Source organism: Penaeus monodon, chromosome 20, assembly GCF_015228065.2.
Source record: "Penaeus monodon isolate SGIC_2016 chromosome 20, NSTDA_Pmon_1, whole genome shotgun sequence".
NCBI lineage: Eukaryota > Metazoa > Arthropoda > Malacostraca > Decapoda > Penaeidae > Penaeus > Penaeus monodon.
This window is the reverse complement of record NC_051405.1, coordinates 1120584-1122201: the sequence shown is the minus strand read 5'-3', so window position 1 is coordinate 1122201 and position 1618 is coordinate 1120584. Positions and strand designations below refer to the sequence as shown.

The following is a 1618-nucleotide window of genomic DNA, read 5'->3' as shown; positions in this document are numbered from 1 at the left end:
ACCCTGCGTTGAGTAAATGTCGTGCTTAGGGTCGAGCGCCTTGGCGACGGTCTCGAGGAGCGAGGGCTGCTCGGGAAGGCAGTGCACGAGGCCCCGATAAGCCGCGATGCGTATCTCGGGATCGGAAGAACTGTCGAGGCCGAGGTTTTGCAGTTCGGTCACGCCCTATCAGTAAGCAAATTAATTAGATAATTTGGTGCTTAGAATACGGACATTAACGCATACAATATAAAAAAACGCAGCTACATGAGGGATAAATGAATCGTGACATTTGGAATCCACCGTGATTCCTCATCGGACGAAGGCACCTCAAAAATTGGATGGTCATCGCTTTCGCTTTTCTCTGTCTAAAAACGAATCCATGGGCTTCGAAGAGTCATGATTTAATCTTTATCTCCGTTGACCTCTGTTACTATGAAACGTCAGTTAAATAAGAGAGAGTGTTACACATGAGGGTATAGGTAAGTACTTAGGATAAGGACATTAGTAACCAAATGTCCCCATGAAGCTCACCTGGATGTTACAGTCAACATTAGTGAGTGTGTCCATGGCAGCAACTGCAACACCCACATCATCGGTGGCGAAACATGGGCGGAGTGATGCGACGTAGCCGCGCGGGCGGGCGGTCAGACCGCTTACTGCCCGAAGCAACCTCACTGCCTAAGGACGAAAGAGTCAATTGGCGTCAAGCCAAGATGCATCTTGATATGCAGATGTTGATAACTTATTAATGCTAAAATCACGTTCTTTGCGGCCTCCTGCACTAACCCATCTGCCTTACAGAGCACACGCGCACAAGCTTCAACACAAAGCATAATTTCGTGGATGTTCCCCATGTTCCCAAACAGACCTCTGCGTGGTCGCCGGTCTCACAGGCCTCCGCCGGTGAGAGAGAGGGCGCCGCCTTCGTCAAGAGCCTCTCAAAGAGCTGCGGCGCCACCTTCTGCAGCCCCTCGAGAAGCTCCGCCACCTCCGCCACCGCCACAGGAGTTTGGGACAACAGGTAATCCAACAGCTGCGGGAGTGTGTGAGTATGTATTATGATGTACATAGCGAATCATTATCTTAACTAATACTGGAATCAGAAAATGAATGATTTTAGATTAATTACTTTATTAAAAATGGGCAAGTATTCACCTCTTCGTAAATCATTTCATACTCCCTGCTGAGAAACAAAGCAGGCAAGAGCTGGTCCTTGGTGTGGTGGTCGGTTCGCACGAGGGTCTTTAAAGCTAAGCTGAACATGAAGTCTTCACCCAACTTGATGGAGTCTTCGGGCTTCTTCGCAAGTTCCTGGTGAGGAGGATAGGTTCTTTCTCGAAATCATGATCTTGCTGTTCTCTATATCAGCGGAAAAATATTTAGGGAAGGCATCTGTTCAACAGATTTTGATGTTTATAAGTGAATACCAAATAAATCCAAAGACGCCGGACGCCAATGACAGTGCAGTTATTTTTCTTTCAAATGATAATTTTAACCAATACTGTTATTCCTTGGCATTACGTGTCTCGTCCGGCCACTCACCGACAGCTGGCTGGCGAAGAAGCGCAGCGTGCGAGGCCCCCCCGCCATCGCCGTCGTGATCGCCAGCATGCGCCTGCGGCCGAAGGAAGGATAT

General features: G+C 48.5%; 1 protein-coding gene across 1 annotated transcript in view; it reads right to left on the bottom strand.

The window, feature by feature from the left end:
* Window positions 1-1618, bottom strand: part of LOC119585565 — a 72332-nt gene that overhangs the window by 17628 nt on the left and 53086 nt on the right. The window contains exons 9-13 of the mRNA XM_037934233.1: window positions 1525-1597; window positions 1138-1293; window positions 851-1015; window positions 514-660; window positions 3-165 (exon numbers count right to left, since the gene is read on the bottom strand). Coding sequence (XP_037790161.1) covers window positions 3-165; window positions 514-660; window positions 851-1015; window positions 1138-1293; window positions 1525-1597 — 704 coding nt within the window. The remainder of the gene's footprint in view (window positions 1-2; window positions 166-513; window positions 661-850; window positions 1016-1137; window positions 1294-1524; window positions 1598-1618) is intronic.